Source organism: Mercenaria mercenaria, chromosome 13 (genome assembly GCF_021730395.1).
Source record: "Mercenaria mercenaria strain notata chromosome 13, MADL_Memer_1, whole genome shotgun sequence".
NCBI lineage: Eukaryota > Metazoa > Mollusca > Bivalvia > Venerida > Veneridae > Mercenaria > Mercenaria mercenaria.
This window is the reverse complement of record NC_069373.1, coordinates 14,234,796-14,250,272: the sequence shown is the minus strand read 5'-3', so window position 1 is coordinate 14,250,272 and position 15,477 is coordinate 14,234,796. Positions and strand designations below refer to the sequence as shown.

Here is a 15,477-nt window from a genome sequence, read left to right as displayed (position 1 = left end):
GTTGGTTTGATTAGCTGAAAACGCCAAAGTGAAGATGTTCTTTCTGTACCCTGGCATGGACCTCTTTCAGGCTTGTAACAAATGATTGGGTGCATAAGGCTGCCAGAGCTAAAGAAAAAAAACCCTTTAAATAAAATTTATTTAAAAACCAAACTTTATCTGTAACATCCTTGAATGGACCTGTTTTAACATTGTTGAAATGGTTCTGCTTGGCCACTTTCAAAAGCTGCCAGTGATTAAAGTAGAAAAGATTTTTAGCTGGGTTATTCGAAGTACATGTATATGGAGAGCTATCCTACTTGACCCGGCATAAAGACTTAAAATAGTTCATCCACATCATCGTCTGCATCACATGTCACAATGTCCATAACTTTTGTGCAAATATTTCATCATTTATGTCCTCTTATTACTTAGAATTTCAGTTTAATTTTGGTGGGAGACGTATTGATTTACTCCTGTCTGTCTGTCACAAATGTTGTCTTCTCATCCATCTTCACCGAACTTGAACAAAATGAGTTTGCCAGTAAGTTCTCGGCCAAGTTCGATAACTGGCCAAATCGGCCCAGGCAGTTCGGAATTATGGCCCTTGAATTACCGAAAATACTGATGCCAGTGATACAGGTCTTGGTGCACGGTTGATTCAGATACATAATGGAGAAGAAATGCCTATTTAGATGATAGGCAGTTTTGGGAGACATATGCTTTTCTCAAAAGCAACTCTAGTGTTTATGCTTTTTCACGATACCTCTGTTGTTAGTTAATGGATTTGAATCAAACTTAACATGGTTGTTCCTCAACATCACCCATATAATATGACACTATGTTCATAATTCTGGCGTCAATATGATATGAATAATGCCCCCTTTTAACCTAGAATTTCAGATTCAAGTTGCAGTGCAGTTTTGCTCTGTCTCAGTTATTACATAATAGATTGAGTCAAACATTAAAAAGTTGTTCCAGATTATTAGCCACATGCTGCCAAACTCTTGCAGAAATTTTGTCATGAATTATGTCCAGTTTATACTCGGTTAATATTTTCATACACTTTATATTTATACCCCACCAAACATGTTTGGGGTGTGGGGTGGGGGCTATATAGGAGTCGGTTTTGTCGCATCACGTCAAGTCACAAAATCTATATCTCAGTTATAGTAAACGGATTTGATACAAACTTAAAATAGACGTTCCACATCATCACCCACAACGTGACACAAGGTGCATAACTCTGACACCAATTTTTCTTGGATTATGCCCCCTTTTACTTAGAATTCAAGGTTAATTTTGAAGCATTTTCACTGTATCTCAGTTATTACTAAATGGATTTGATTCAAACTTTAAATAGATGTTCCACCTTATCACCCACATCATGTGACACAAGGTGCATAACTCTGACACCATTTTTCTTGAATTATGCCCCCTTTTAATTAGAATTTAAGGTTAATTTTGATGCATTTTCACTATATTTCAGTAATTATGAAATGCATTTGTTTCAAACTTGAAGTAGTTGTTCCTCATCATCACCCATATCATATGACACAAGGTGCATAACTCTTGCACCAATATTTCCTGAATTATGCCCCCTTTTTGCTTAGAATTATACTTACATAGTGTTTTGATACACTTTATCTGTATGGTGTACCTCTCTTATTATTTGATATTTTTTACACAGACTGGAGCTATTGTGCAATATTCATCCACCATTGGAGTCATTAAACACTCCAGTGACAGTTCTTAACAGATTTAAATGTTTTTGGTACACAGGTATAACATGTAAAGTTCGACTTTGGCTATAAACCACCAATTTTATACATAGTTATGGCCCCTTTCCAACTTAAAATTTGTCAAACTCATGGTTGCCGGACAGTAACTCAGGAAAGGCTTGACAGATTTAGATAAATTTTGGTACACAGGTGTAACATCATAAAATACAGGTCAAGTTCAATTAAAATTGCACCTTCTTGTGGCCATGTCTTTCTTATGATTGCCATTCTTCTGTGACAAGACCGTATTATGGGGGTATTTGTCACTCCTGTGACAGTTCTAGTTATCTCTGTTATTACTAAATACATTTGACACATGCCCAGCATGTTCAGCAGATTTGAAGATTCAAACCTATAATTCAAACTGGTGACAGTAACCAAACCAGAAAAGGGTGTGGCTTGGTACCTGTAGCATTTTTGAGCAGGAAGGCATATAGTTAGTAGTTGGACTGTCCATCTGTCTGTTTCCGAATGCTTTGACCAACCCTTATCAAAGTTCATAGGATGATTGCTTGTGGTCAGTAGATGATCCCTACAGTTTTTGGGGTCAGTAGTCAAAGTCAAGGTCACAGTGACTTTAAGACTGAAATCAGTTTCCAATCATTAACTGAAGAGTGCTAAGGGTGTCAAACTTAATTGTATGATTGTCTGTTGTCAGTAAATGACCGTATTGTTTTTTAGGTTCAGAAGGTCAAGGTCACAGTGACCTTGAGACTGAAATAAAGTTTCTGCTCAATAAATGAAGAATGCTTTGGCCTTCAGGTGTCAAACTTCATAAGGTGACTTCCTGTTGTCAGTAGATGGCCCATATCGATTTTTCAGTCTGTAGGTCGAATGTCAAGGTCACAGTGACCTTGGGACTAAAATAGTTTCTGATTGATAACTGAACAACGCTTTGGCCTACGGGCGTTAAAATTTTAAGGATGATTGCCTGTTGTCAGTAGATGACACCTATTTGGGATCAAAAGTTCAAGGTCACAGTGATCTTGAGACTAAAAATTGTTCCTAATTGATAACTGAAGAATGCTTTAACTTACAGGCATTAAACTTATATGCCAGGGGCGTGCATGTTTTACAAACACATCTTGTTCCCCCTGTCAAAGTAGGAATATATATACTAGTATATATTAGGAACAAAAAAGAAAAAAAATCTGTCAAATAACTTGCATACCACATGCATAATACATGATAATTATCTTGTATTGTATTGTAAATAAGCATCACTTATTTAAGTTGACTTATAGGTCCACTGGGTCGGGTGCTTGTATTGTGTAATTTACTCTTTGTTATAATTATGTCTTTGCACATGTCACTATAATAATTTTCTTATCTTAACTTGAGAACCACTTGACCCTGAACCTTAAGACTTGGTAGCATGATTGGGCTCATGAAGCAGATGACCCTTAAAGTTTTTGGGGTTCAAAGGTTAAGGCCACGGGGGCCTGAAATTTGGAAACAATTTCCGTCCAATAATTTGAGAATCACTTGACACAGAACCTTTAAACTTGGTAGCATGATAGGGCTTATTAAGTAGATGACCCCTTTAGTTTTTGAGGTCAGTAAGTCAAAGATCAAGGTCACAGGGGCCATAACCTTGAAACAGGTAGAACCACTTGACACAGAATCTTCAAAATGATAGCGTGATTGGTCTTATAAATTAGATGGCCCCTATTGTTTTGGGGACAGTATAACAAATGACAAGGTCAGGGGGACCTGAACCTTTAAAAAACAATTACCCCTCATTAAATTGAGAACCACTTGCCCAAGAACCTTCAAACTTGACAGTATGATAGGGCTTATGAAGAAGCTGACTCCTATTGTTTTGGGGATTAGTAAGTCTAAGGGTAAGGTCACAGGGGCCTGAACCTTCAAAATGGATTTTGCTCAATAACTTGAGAACCACTTGACCTAGAATCCTCAAGCTTGAAAGTGGGGCATCGGTTGCCGAGTTGTTAAGGTCTCTGACTTTGAATCACTTGCCCCTCACTGATATCAGTGTGTTTAAGCCACACTTGGGGCCTTTAATTCTTCATGTGAGGAAGCCATCCATCTGGCTTATGGAAAGTTGGTGGTTCTACACAGGTGACTGCCTATGATGAAATAATGCACAGAGGGCCATCTGGGGTCTTCCTCCACCATCAAAGCTGGAAAGTCGCCATATGACCTGTAATTGTGTTGATAGGATGTAAAACCCAACAAAAACAAAACTAGCTTGAAAGCATGATTGGGCTTATAAACCACTTCTGTTTTTTGGGGTCAATAGGACAAAAGTCAAGGCCAGAGGGACCTGAACATTGAAAACAGTTTCCCCTCGTGAACTTGAGAACCACTTGACCCAGAACCCTCAAACTTGATTCCATGATTGGACTTATGAAGTAGATGACAAAGGTCAAGGTCACAGGAGCCTGAACCTTGAAAACAGTTTCTATTCAGTAACTTGTGAAGAACTTGACCCAGGTTCTTCAAACTTGATAGCATGATTGATGACACGTTTTGTTTTGGGGTTTGTAGGTCAAAGGTCATGATCATAGATATCACAGGACTGAAAATTAGATAAGCCATCATGGAGGGCATACGTGTTTTACAAACTGCTCTTGTTTTAAGTTTCTTTAACACATAACATTGCCATGGTTCATTATGTACCCTAATAACTTAAAAGTAATAAGGTGACCTGAACTTTGTTCTGGGTAAGCTGTTAATATAGGTGGATGATCTGTTGTCCATCGTCCTGCGTCAAAATCTTGTCTGAAACTTCATGTTATAATTACGCCAAACATTGTCAGAAGTATTCGAGCATGCACCTCAATCTAATTTGTTCAAATGGTTCAGCTTGTCTCCTTTCAGTCATTGCCAGAACTAAAATTTTAAAAAACCTTCTCGTGGACGGATCTTGGTCTGTAGCATGATGATAGGTCCTCTCCCAATTTTGTTTGAATGGGGGCACTTAGCTTCTTTTGGGAGCTGTCAGAGCTAAAAGTAGAAATACTTTTAAGCAATGTCTTCTCATGAACTGACTGCTTGATGGTTCTTCATTAAGCTTGGTCTGTAGCATCATTGTAAGGTCCTCTCCAAAATGTTGTTCAAATTGGGGCACTTAACCGCTTTTAGCTGCAACCATAACTAGAAAGAGAAAAAAAAAACTTTACATATCTTCTCATGAGTTGCTTGATCAGTATTTATCAAACTTGGCCTCACCCTATGGCATCTTTATAGAGTGACCTCTCCCAAGTGTGCTCCAATGGAGGCACTTGGCTCTTTGTTGGGCTACCAGTTTTAAATATGGAAACACCTTGAAACAACTTCATTTTGCGAAGTGCTTGATGGATCTTCATCAAATTTGTTCTGTTGCATGATTGGTAGGTCCTCTTAAAGTTGTTCCAATTAAGGGGCAGATATTGGAAAAAATTTAAAGAAAAAACTTTAAAAAGTTTCCTTATCAACCGCTTGATAGATTCTTAAGAAACTTGGCTTGTAGCGTTATTATAAGGTTATCTCTTAAATTTATTCAGTGGGCGAATTAACCCTGTTTACGGGCCACTAGAGCTAAAAGTAGAAAAAAAAACTTAAACAGCTATTGCTCATGAACCACTTGAGTATATATGTAAGGTCTTCTATTCATTTTGTTCCGCATGGTCACCCACATTATATGACACAATGTTCATGGTGCTGGCACCAAAATGCTATGAGTTATGCCCCCTCTTTACTAGAATTTCAGGTTCAAGCTGTGATGCACTTCTGTTCTATCTCACTTACTTGATTCAAACTTCACATAGTTACTCCACATTATTAGCCACATGATATGACACAATGTCATGGAGCATTACTGTTGCAGAAATTTCAGCTCCAGTGACAGCTCCAGCTTCCTCAGATATTTCCAGTTTCACTATCCAGTATAGATATAGCCAAGCGCACTGTCTCCTGTGACAGCTTTTGTTGTAAAATTCTACATTCTTGCTTTAACTATCTCAGCAAAAATCCTCTTAGCTCAAATTACCAATGCTTTGAGAAGAAAAAAGGGCATAATTATACAAAATTTGAATAGTCTCGGAAGTTGTCTCTCATGAATAAAACATATTGTATTAATAGACTAGAATAAACCAGTCTTGTTCACTTGTGTTGTTTTTTTTTTCTCTACATAAGCAAGTTAAGGCAAATTATATGCAAAGTCTTTTCTTGACAGCATTTAGGGAGGAGCAGTCTGAAGTGAGGCAAAGGTGAATCTGATTGCTCTTTCAAACCATAATGTTGTTAATGAAAACAGTAAATTTTTTAGAGCTATCATACATAACTATGGCCCTGTGATGCCCATTACAAAATAGGGTTAAATGAACTTTAAACAATGGAACTTCATAAATGAAAGCTAAACTAGGTTAAAATGCAAAAAATCACTTAAACTGCTATTGAATTGTCGGGTATAGATTTACAATAAGTCAAGGGTTGACCTACATTGATCTGTCTATTATATTTTGTGTCCAGGGTACAACTTCAAAACTATTTAAGATATTTGACTTTAAATTTTGAATATAGGTGGATGATGATGAGACTATTTGAAGAGAGCAACACTCCATATTACTCCCACAAAATGGAAAGGACCTTGCAATGATGCTACAGGGTAAGTTTCAAGAGGATCCATGAAGAAGTTGTTTAAAGGTTTTCTTAATTCTTGCACCAGTGACCCTTAAAAGGGGCCAAGTGTCTCCATTTGGAACAGATTTGGAGAAGACCTTGTGAGATAAAGCCACAGACCAAGTTTGATGAAGATCCACCGAGTGGTTCACATGAAATGGTCCTTTAAAGGTTTTTCAACTTTTAGTTTATACTAATTTAATTCAGCTCAATTGTGATGAAAGCTTCAAGCCTCTTGAGTCTGCTTCCTGAAAAAAACAACAGTATTGCTGTTGTATGAGGTGTGGTCATGGTCCCAGTGGGGCTCCAACCCACGACCCTTTGGTTTAGCGGCCAACTTTTAGCTCTAGCAGCTCCTAGAAGGGTCCTGTTGCCCCCATTTGAAATAAAATTGGGAGATGACCTTACAATGATGTCACATGCCAAGTTTAATGTAGATCCATCTAGGAATTTATGAGAAGTCATTCAGAGGCTTTTCTAGTTGTAGCTCTATTGGCTTCTGGGAGGCTGCGATTTTGGTACGAGGCATTCCCTGTTTGATATTTGTCTTTGTTTTTTTTTTCTGAAATTGACCAAGTGCCCCTATTTGAATAAACTTTTGGGAGGATCTTTTAGTTATACTACAGACACAGTTTGAAGAAGATCTATTAAGTGGTTCGTGAGAAGTTGTTTTAAGGTTTTTCTGTCTTTTATAGCTCTTTTGGGCGTAGAAGGGTGTAAGAAAAAATGTCAAAAATATAGACCGGAAAAAAGTAGTACATGGGTATGAAACATATGCGCAAAGTATTTAAAAAAAAGAAGAAAGAAGATATAGTTCTTTAAGGGAATATAAGTCTGCAAAAATCTGATACACTAAAAAATGTCGATATGACGTTACTAAATAAGTGGATTTTACACGAAATAAGAACATCTGGATTTATTGGTGTTCATCCTATAACTAGCAATTACATTTAGATAGATCAAACCTAACATTCTTTGTGAATATGATATTTTGTACTTTACACGACCCGATCACCAAGATAAACAACATGGCGGCATAGAAAAATTTGTCAGCCAAACGGCAAAGATCACAAAGCTTTTACCTGTTTACGGTATAAAAATTAATCTAGGGCGTATTGAAATTGCCACATGATATATTTCAAAATGTAGTAATGAGCATCTGCAATGTATAGCGAGTGTAGATAAAAGTTAGAGAACGTCTTTCCAGAAGTTGAACATTTTCATGTTTTTCTCTACCAAGTTTTTTTTAGGAGATTGGGAAGACGCTGGACGCTGGTCAAACTACTCAACGAGAAAAAAATCACGCGAAAGAGGCCAGTTTTGGGAAAATTTACAATGGGTTTTGGTCGTCAATCTTTCTGAAATTCTGATATCCCCGGATAAAGATTGGTTTCCGTCATGGAAGTGTCTAGCCGTCCGGTAACCGGATGTCTAGCCTGCGTTCTAGTCGTCCGGTTACCGGACGACTAGCAAATCCTCAGGGGATTTTCTAGTCGTCCGGTAATTGATTTCTTATTGAATAGGTAATGATTTTATACAGTTTTAAATGTTATTTACTTAAAATACCAATATTTATCTGATTTTTCAGTCAATTAAACGCAAGAGACCGTGTTTGTTTACAAAGCCGTTGATATTCTATTTTTAGAAATGATTAAACATTGATCGCCGAACGTCCATATGCTATTTTTGTAAAAAGTGATGTTTTTCTAACGGCCTAAACTTTAATTATTAAAACACAAATCTCTATATATATTTTAACTACTGTTTTTCTTAAAGTTTTGAACATTTCAGTGCCGCTTTTGAAATTAGATGTCATTTAAAACAGTTGTTCATTAAAAAATATTTGAATACTAAAATATGAAATTGAAATTTCAAAACTGTTTTAATTTTGAAAATCCAGTGAAAAAGTTGTTAAAATTTAAAAATTCCGATCCCATAAAAGCCTCCAGATGAACAGACTTTGATAAGTGACGTCATGTCGATCTCACCATCATTGAGTTCGGCAAACTTCCATTTTATCGGCTGAATAATGCAGTGATTTATTGTAAATCTGTATAATATGTATTCACACAACATTTTGTTTGCAGATAAGTATCAATATCTTAAGTAAATAACATTAAAACTATATAAAATCATGTCTTATTCATTTGGAAATCAATTACCGGACGACTAGAAAATCCCCTGAGGATTTGCTAGCCGTCCGGTAACCGGACGACTAGAACGCAGGCTAGGCGTCCGGTTACCGGACGGCTAGACACTTCCTTCCGTCATTGTATGTGGCGAATATACGCCGGATCTAGTGCACTTGGTTCCTGTCGTTGTATAGAGTTCCAGAACTTTTTAATTTTCTGGTTCTTTGGAGTGCTGACCCGATTTTTCCGATTTTGAAATAAAAATAAAAGTGATTTTCGCTAATTTTATTTTTATTTTCCCCGGCGATAGTCTGGAGCGAATTCAAGCAAAAATAAAATTGTAAACGGCCATTTCGTTTGTTTCGCTAAAAGCGCCGCCCATTTTCCCTTTCTTCAGCGCCCTTTTGCCCTTTCAGCACAGCCCCTTTGAATACCTGCCAATCATTTGTCAAAATAGGTGACGTCCCAAATAACTGTCACTTGATATGCAGATATGACACTTGGCTACTTCACACAGGTGCTGTGTATTTGCCTGAGGCATGTATGTAGAGTAACGGTAATTAAAACGATTAAGAGTCGATGACCGACTGAAGCGCAAAAACAACAATTACTGTAGAGAGGTCTGCAATCAAAGCAAACTGGAAAACAGAATAAAAAGGGAGAGAAAATATAATTTAGAACACAGTCTGTTGTTTATTTAGTAAAAAAACATTTGGAAAAGGACCAAATATGCAAGATTCCATTACATTATTCGATAGGGCGTTATCTTGGCGAATGTTTAGAGGATGAACATGTACTGATCGGACGGGTTTCCATGAATAATTTTGATAATTGATTTTGATACCCCAGTTGAAGTTATTCATGCTTTTGGGTAGGTGCCGCTGCGTAGGTGCATAATATATTCTTGGAGTAGCAGGAGATTGAGTAACAAACCTCCGATCTAGATGAAGCAAGTGATCACTAGAAATGCTCTAAAACTTATCCAAAAAAGGAAAAAATAAGACAGTAGAAAATAAATATGAAGAGAAGCGAGCAGAAACTGTAAAAAATGAACGTTTCTTAAAGAAATGTGCTGATATTTAGGGCACTTAAAAAAAATAAAAAATAAATGCCATTTTGGTGCTTTTTTTTTTTTTTTCATCTCGACACAAGGATTTGAACACTTATTTTTGAGTCGGCTAAAGGCTGAAAGCCTTTTGACGAGTCCTTGCTATCCAACGATTCTCTAAATGGACCAAATAACACAGTGAAGGGATGTAGTTCCATTAGATTTCTCAAACTTCAAACAGTTCACTGCATGAATGAAGTTAAGTTGTGTCAATTCCCTTTGCTATGACCAATATACGATGTAATCTGTCATATTTATGACTTGTAATTGTGCAATTCTCGAATGTAACTCATTAAGCATAAATGTGCATTTTAAGAATTGCGCAGGCTTACAAAGCTTGGGTAACATCCAGCGAAAGACAAAAAAATAGTTCCACAGGGCTCCAGATAAGATGCGTATTAGCGTAAATTACGTATAGAAATAATACAAATACGCATGTCTAATAATTTCTAAGCGTATAAAAACGTATATAAAACTACAGAAACGCACACAATGCTTTTTTAAAAACAAAATCTGAATCGTCTGGATGCGTTAGGTAACATAGCCGATCAGCCTTAATTCTCCCACATTGAACGTAAACACGCATCGTATGATTTCTATAAACTTTGCGTGGGTTGAATTTTGCAGTCAGTAAACGGATAAATTATCGGAAGAAGAAGCTCTTACTGGTTTGTTTAGTTACTACTGATATTAAAAATGATTTTAATTCTTATTTTTCGAGAAATAAACAAATCGGCGAAACATTAAATTGTATTTTCTTGTAGTTTTTGAAATCGAAAGTAGATCGTCTATGTTTGGCTGCTTTCACGAAACGAAACAACTTTTATGAAAAGATTTAAATAAGAGGTAATTTAACCGTAAACATCAATGTCAGATACTGCCAATTGCTGCTAAATGTCTTCGTATCATCACAATTTGTAAAATATATTGTTCAAACTAGAGAAAAGTGTAATCGTATCCGGATATAATATTTTGGGTAAATATCGAGCTGTGTTACGAAATTTTAAGAAAAAAAAAACTAAAAACAAACTGAAACTGGTAGACTATACTGTCAGTACATCAATCATTAGCCGACTCAGGCCATTCAGGCCTTTGATTATTTTCTTCTCGTACCGAAGAACCTGGCAAAAATCTCCCGAGAACCAGAAGTTAAAAAATTATGGCCTAATGAGTGTTGAATGCTGGGACACATTGTCCGTGACGTAATAAAACAGCTATATTTAGTGTAATCACCGTTTTGACTAGTTGCCTGCATTGTTGCTGTACATCAAACTATTAAGGATGCAATGATTTTTGAGATAAATGGATCTAATATTACTAAAACATAAAAATTGGAGATTTTTTTCGCCACTAGACTTAAGGGCAAATAAATTTTGGGGGGAAAATTTTCTGAGGGGAAGACGCCGACAATTGGCATCACTTTCTTAGTAAAAAAAAAATCTGTCTATGGACAGAAATTTTCAGAGTTTTACATATATCTGCTTCAATACTTACTCTGTCAATTTCAGTGAACAGTATGGCATGTCACCATGCCCAGTTTTAAATTGTAGACTGGATAAATATATTTTAGTATTTAAGTAGATCTATATAAGATTAATGAACTAAATATAAAATATATTTCATGACAAATTGAACTTCTCTACAAATAAGATTACATAATTGATACAAATATTATAATAACATAAATTCCAAAACAAACGTGAAATAATATTTCCAAGAAAATTTCTGGTAAAATATACTAAACTGTAACAAAAAATGCACATTTTTAATCATATATGTAACTTCTTTTAGCAGACATTTTGTTTTTCTGTAGAAGATGCTTACATCACACACAGTAGAATGAAAACACAAAAATCATATGGCTGGTATCCATGCCTTTTTCTGAGTTATTTTGGAGAAATTACTCGGATTTAAACCCAGGTTTTTACAATATATAATAACTCATTTTTAGATAAACTATTTGGGACACCTGCACTTTACCAGTATGTACTTTCAATAAGTAATCTCTCTTTATAATAATGGGAGCTACCGCCACCACACCCTGTTTATCTTTTTTGTTTATTGAATAGATTATTCGATGTTAAACTTAATTCAAGTTAATGTAGCAAGCACACTTATTATAATGCCTTTTAAAACCCTGGCAGGAAGTGCATACAAGTAAAGTGCATTCTAGCCAAACTATTTTAAGATATATTTTTAGTTTGCTTATTTCTGATAGCCTTTATGGTTAAATATGATTTCCTACACACACGATAACATTACAGATATATGAATTATTGCTTTTCCATGGATACATCTTGAAAAAAAGGGACAAAATTTAAAGAAAGGGAGGTTGAACAAGTTGACAATGTGCGAAAATCATATAAACAAATTTAGCCAATAATATTTTTTCATAAAAACAACCATATACTTCCCATTATAAAAGAACAAATTACCTGTATTGTTAAAAAAACTGCTTCCTCCCATTATAAAAGAAGAAATTACTAGTATTGCTTAATGATTCCCATTATAGAAGAACAAATTATTTCTTTAATGCTTCCCAAATTGTGGGGAGACTTTCAATGAAAACTAACGAGAGTGAACTGAGGATGTGGCATCAGAATTTCAGTACCAATATGTGATAATATTATGTTATAATTTACATTTTAGCCATGTCATGAGAAAACCAACATAGTGGGTTTGCAACTAGCATTGATCCAGACCAGCCTACGCATCCGCACAGTCTGGTCAGGATCCATGCTGTTTGCTTTTAAAGCCTATTGGAATTGGAGAAACTGTTAGCGCACAGCATGGATCCTGACCAGACTGCGCAGATGCGCAGGCTGGTCTGGATCCATGCTGGTCGCAAACCCACTATGTTGGTTTTCTCATGGCATGGCTCATTTGTTTTTGTACTCTAGTAAACAAAATTAACTATGGTGTATTTGGCTGTCACTATGTCAGTGAATGCATGCATGTGTCAGGGAGTGTGTGCTTCCATTCACCAGTGATAACTCTTGAAATTAAAGATGTTTGGATGATTATTGTTACAATCTTCTCTACTCTCCAGAGTGTTGTCCCCTTTTAGACTTATAATTCAACAAATTGTTGATATCTGTCTTGAGAGGACGAATGGATTTAATTCATTTTTGGTTGACACGTACATAATCATAAACATGATATAGTCAAGTTCAATTTCAGTTACAATCTACCAATTTTTGGCAGAGTTATGGCCCCTTTCTGACTTAAATTTTGCTTTGTCCAGTAAGTAGCTAGCTCAACAGACAAATGGATTGAATTTATTTTTAGCTCATCTGATTTTTTGAAAAAAAATAATGAGTTATTGTTATCACTTGAGCGGTTGTCGGCGTCGGCGTCGGCATCGGTGTTGCCTGGTTAAGTTTTATGTTTAGGTCATCTTTTCTCCTAAACTATCAAAGCTATTGCTTTGAAACTTGAAATACTTGTTCACCATCATAAGCTGACCCAGAATAGCAAGAAACATAACTCCATCTTGCTTTTTGCAAGATTTATGGCCCCTTTTGTACTTAGAAAATATTAGATTTCTTGGTTAAGTTTTATGTTTAGGTCAACTTTTCTCCTAAACTATCAAAGCTATTGCTTTGAAACTTGAAATACTTGTTCACCATCATAAGCAGACCCTGTACATCAAGAAACATAACTCCATCTTGTTTTTTGCAAGAATTATTGCCCCTTTTGGACTTAGAAAATCAGTTTTCTTGGTTAAGTTTTATGTTTAGGTCAGCTTTTATCCTGAACTATCAAAGCTATTGCTTTTAAACTTGCAACACTTGTTCACCATCATAAGCTGACCCTGTACAGCAAGAAACATAACTCCATCCTGCTTTTTGCAAGATTTATGGCCCCTTTTGGACTTAGAAAATATCAGATTTCTTGGTTAAGTTTTATGTTTAGGTCAACTTTTTCTCTTAAACTATCAAAGCTATTGCTTTGAAACTTGCAACACTTGTTCACCATCATAAGCTGACCCTGTATAGCAAGCAACATAACTCCATCCTGCTTTTTGCAATAATTATTGCCCCTTTTGGACTTAGAAAATCATTTTCTTGGTTGAGTATTATGTTTAAGTCGACTTTTCTCATAAACTATCAAAGCTATTGCTTTAAAACTTGCAACAGTTTTTCACCATCATAAGTGGACACTGTACATCAAGAAACATAACTCTATCCTGCTTTTTGCAAGAATGATGGCCCTTTTTAGACTTAGAAAATCGTGGGTAGAACAATATTTCTATTACACAAAAAAAATCAGATGAGCGTCAGCACCCGCAAGGCGGAGCTCTTGTTTAAGTACACAGGTAATAATTACAAAGAACAGGATGAGTTAGTTCAAACTTTTAGTTACAGTGCACATATTTTGAACAGTATTGTGGCCCTTTCCAGAGTTACAAAATGTTGGAATCTGTTCGATAACATTTAGGCTGAATAGATTGAATTCATTTTTGGTACACAGGTATATGATTGTGGAATTACAGTCAAGATTGATTTTGGTTACAATCAATCAATTTTTTGTTGAGTTATGGTCCCTTTTCGACTTAAAGTTTTGTTGTCTGTTCAGGAAGTCATGAACAGACAAATAGATTGAAGTCATTTTACGGTTACCCCATAAATCTTTTTACAGTCGTAAAATACTAAAAACCAGGTGTCATTCAGTCTGCCAAAAGGCCTGTTGTTCTAGGTATACTCTATTTCAGAAATTTCATAAAACAAGAAAGGATGTTCAGTAAGAAATTCAAGTCCCAGAGTTGGTCTCCTAACAAGGCCCTTAAAGATAGCCCAGAAGAAGTTCAACGCTTGAGTAACCTGTTGAAAGTAAGGTCGGAACATGACCAAGCTGTGGCTAAAACTGGCTGGGACAACTACCAGAGGGAGCTTGTAAGTATTTTACTACAGTGGCCAGAAAATATATGTGTCGCGCCATGAGAAAACCTGTTGAACATAGTGGCTTTGTGACCAGCATGGATCCAGACCAGCCTGCGCATCCGCGCAGTCTGGTCAGGATCCATGCTGTTTGCTAACGGTTTCTCTAATTGCAGTAGGCTTTAAAAGTGAACAACATGGATCCTGACCAGACTGCACGGATGCGCAGGCTGGTCTGGATCCATGCTGGTCGCAAAGCCACTATGTTGGTTTTCCCATGGCACGGCTCATATTTCTTTCATAGTTATGAAGTACATACTTGTTTAATGAACAGTTAAAGAGATGCTTTTCTTTGCATGCTGAAGTTTGCATACTTTTAAACAACAGCTAAGATGTTATAAATTTCATTTGGCTGCCTATATGTTTAATTGTTCAAAGCTGTTAGCAGTTAATACTCTGTAACATTTGATTTAGCTGTGTAAATGGCATTGTGTTTCCAGTTTGCATTTTGTTTTGTTGATGATAAGACAGGAGTCATACTTGTTACTATATATATAGAAATCTATATAATGATATCTAGCATAAAATGGGTAAAAACTAATAAATGACTATACTGTCCCTCAAGGTCATTAAATTTCCATGAAATTTGTGGGAATGTCTGTATTTATCATGTTGAAGTAATTTCCTTTTGAATTATCCACTTTGGGGCCTAATAACTTTAACTTTGCCATGGAATGCACATATATAAAAATATATATTATAATAGCATGAGAGGACGAGAATTTCTCTGTTAAAACATGTTCACTCTCCTGTTAAAACACCCCCAAAAAGTGACAAGAACTGTTACAGCAGTTTTATGGTAGAATATATATTGGCATGGCTCTGAAATAAAAAATGCTGTCAACTAATGTCTTTAAAACCATAAACAGTTCATCTGTGTTAGCAAGTGGTCCCTGAAAATGGGTAAAGAT

The 15,477-nt window shown here is 36.0% G+C and overlaps 1 protein-coding gene across 1 annotated transcript in view; it reads left to right on the top strand.

The window, feature by feature from the left end:
• The first annotated feature begins 7,367 nt into the window (after positions 1-7,367).
• LOC123529743 (synaptotagmin 2-like) overlaps positions 7,368-15,477 on the top strand; it is a 32,542-nt gene continuing 24,432 nt past the window's right edge. Inside the window, exons 1-2 of the mRNA XM_045310257.2 lie at positions 7,368-7,477; positions 14,341-14,521. Of these exons, the coding sequence (XP_045166192.1) occupies positions 14,363-14,521 (159 nt within the window). The 5' untranslated portion in view covers positions 7,368-7,477; positions 14,341-14,362. The remainder of the gene's footprint in view (positions 7,478-14,340; positions 14,522-15,477) is intronic.